We start from the raw sequence: 2169 nt of genomic DNA, 5'->3' as shown, positions 1-2169 counted from the left end.
ATCCCCCCCATATCCCCCATAAGCCCCCCCATATCCCATAACCCCCATTACCCCCCCATATCCCCTATAACCCCCCCCAAACCCTCCAACCCTATAATCCCCCAAATAACTCCCCATAAGACCCCCATAACCCCCCATAATCCCCCATAACCCCCCATAAGCCGCCCAATCCCCCCATATCCCCCCATATCCCCCCATAGCTGCCCATACCCCCCCCCATATCCCCCCATAAACCCCCCATATCCCCCCATATCCCCCCCATAACCCCCATATCCCCCCATATCCCCCCCCATATCCCCCATAAACCCCCCCATTGAATTTTCCCACCATAACCCCCCATAGCCCCCCATAATCCCCCATAATCCCCCATAACAAGGCCCCATAACCCCCCCATAACCCCCCCATAACTCCCCATATCCCCCATAAACACCCCATATCTCCCCATATCCCCCATATCCCCCCCATATCCACCCATTTTTATCACCCCATCACCCCCCCCATAACCCCCATATCCCCCCATATCCCCCCCATATCCCTCCATATATGTACCCATATCCCCCCATATCCCCCCATATCCCCCCATATCACCCCATAACTCCCCCATATCCCCCCATATCCCCCCATAACACCCCATAGCCCCCCATAGCCCCCCATAACCCCTCCACCCCCCTAACCCCATATCCCCCCATATCCCCCCCATATCCCCCCATATCCCCCCATAACCCCCCCATATCTCCCCATATCCCCCCATAAACCCACCCAGCACTTCTTTCCCATCCATTTCTGCCTATTGAGGGGCTGGTTCCATACAGCAGCGCGTGCTGCTCCGAATGCACCGCCTGGATCTCCTCCAACGTCGCCTTCCGACCCCGGATCCGCTATAGGTCAGAAGAAATAGGGATTAAAGGGGGGGTCCTAAAGGCTGAGCCCCCCCCCCCATATGTGAGACCCCCCCCCTCACCTCACACTTGCCGCGCAGACCCGTCTCCTGCAGTCGGGACCAGATGCTCTGGATCCTCCCCGCGTGCTCGGGGTGGATGTGGGTGTTCCCACAAGTGCATTGGTGCTTCAGCATGAAGGTGTCGTACACCACACCTGGACCCCATAGAGGGATATAGGACCCCATAGAGGGATATAGGGACCCCATAGAGGGATATAGGGACCCCATAGAGGGATATGGGACCCTATAGGGGGGGGATGGACCCCATAGAGGGCAATGGACCCCATAGAGAGGGGATGGACCCCATAGAGAGGGGATGGACACCATAGAGGGCAATGGACCCCATAGAGAGGGGATGGACCCCATAGAGAGGGATGGACCCCATAGAGGGCAATGGACCCCATAGAGAGGGGATGGACCCCATAGAGAGGGGATGGACTCCATAGAGGGCAATGGACCCCATAGAGGGGGGATGGACCCCATAGAGGGCGGATGGACCCCATAGAGGGGGGATGGACCCCATAGAGGGGGGATGGACCCCATAGAGAGGGATGGACTCCATAGTGGGCAATGGACCCCATAGAGGGGGGATGGACCCCAAAGAGGGGGGATGGACCCCATAGAGAGATATAGGGACCCCATAGAGATATAGGGACCCCATAGGGAGATATAGGGACCCCATAGAGATATAGGGACCCCATAGAGGGGGGATGGACTGCATAGAGGGCAATGAACCCCATAGAGGGCAATGGACCCCATAGAGGACAATGGGACCCCATAGGGGACAATGGACCCCATAGGGGACAATGGGACCCCATAGAGAGGGGGGATTGACCCCATAGTGGGATATAGGGACCCCATAGGGGTGGGATGGACCCCATAGAGGGCAATGGACCCCATAGGGGGGGGATGGACCCCATAGAGGGGGGATGGACCCCATAGAGGGGGCAATGGACCCCATAGAGGGGGCAATGGACACCCCAATGGGATCAGCAGGAGATGGGAACCCCATGGGATACAGGGACACCGCAAGGATATAGGGGACACCCCATGGGATCACCAAGAGATAGGAACCCCACAGGACACCGGGATACCCCATAGGACACAGGGAGACCCCATGGGATACAGGGACATCCTATAGCCATAGGGACACCCCATAGGACATAGGAACACCCTATAGCCATAGGGACACCCCATAGGACATAGGAACACCCTATAGCCATAGGGAC

General features: G+C 57.9%; 1 protein-coding gene across 1 annotated transcript in view; it reads right to left on the bottom strand.

Moving 5' to 3' along the window:
* Nucleotides 1-2169, bottom strand: part of HDAC5 (histone deacetylase 5) — a 15921-nt gene that overhangs the window by 923 nt on the left and 12829 nt on the right. Inside the window, 3 exon segments of the mRNA XM_032449354.1 lie at nucleotides 756-800; nucleotides 803-878; nucleotides 962-1120. Of these exon segments, the coding sequence (XP_032305245.1) occupies nucleotides 756-800; nucleotides 803-878; nucleotides 962-1120 (280 nt within the window).

This window comes from Coturnix japonica, chromosome 27 (genome assembly GCF_001577835.2).
Source record: "Coturnix japonica isolate 7356 chromosome 27, Coturnix japonica 2.1, whole genome shotgun sequence".
Taxonomy (NCBI): Eukaryota; Metazoa; Chordata; class Aves; order Galliformes; family Phasianidae; genus Coturnix; species Coturnix japonica.
Note: the sequence above shows the minus strand (reverse complement) of the source record. Positions and strands in the feature narration are given on the sequence as shown.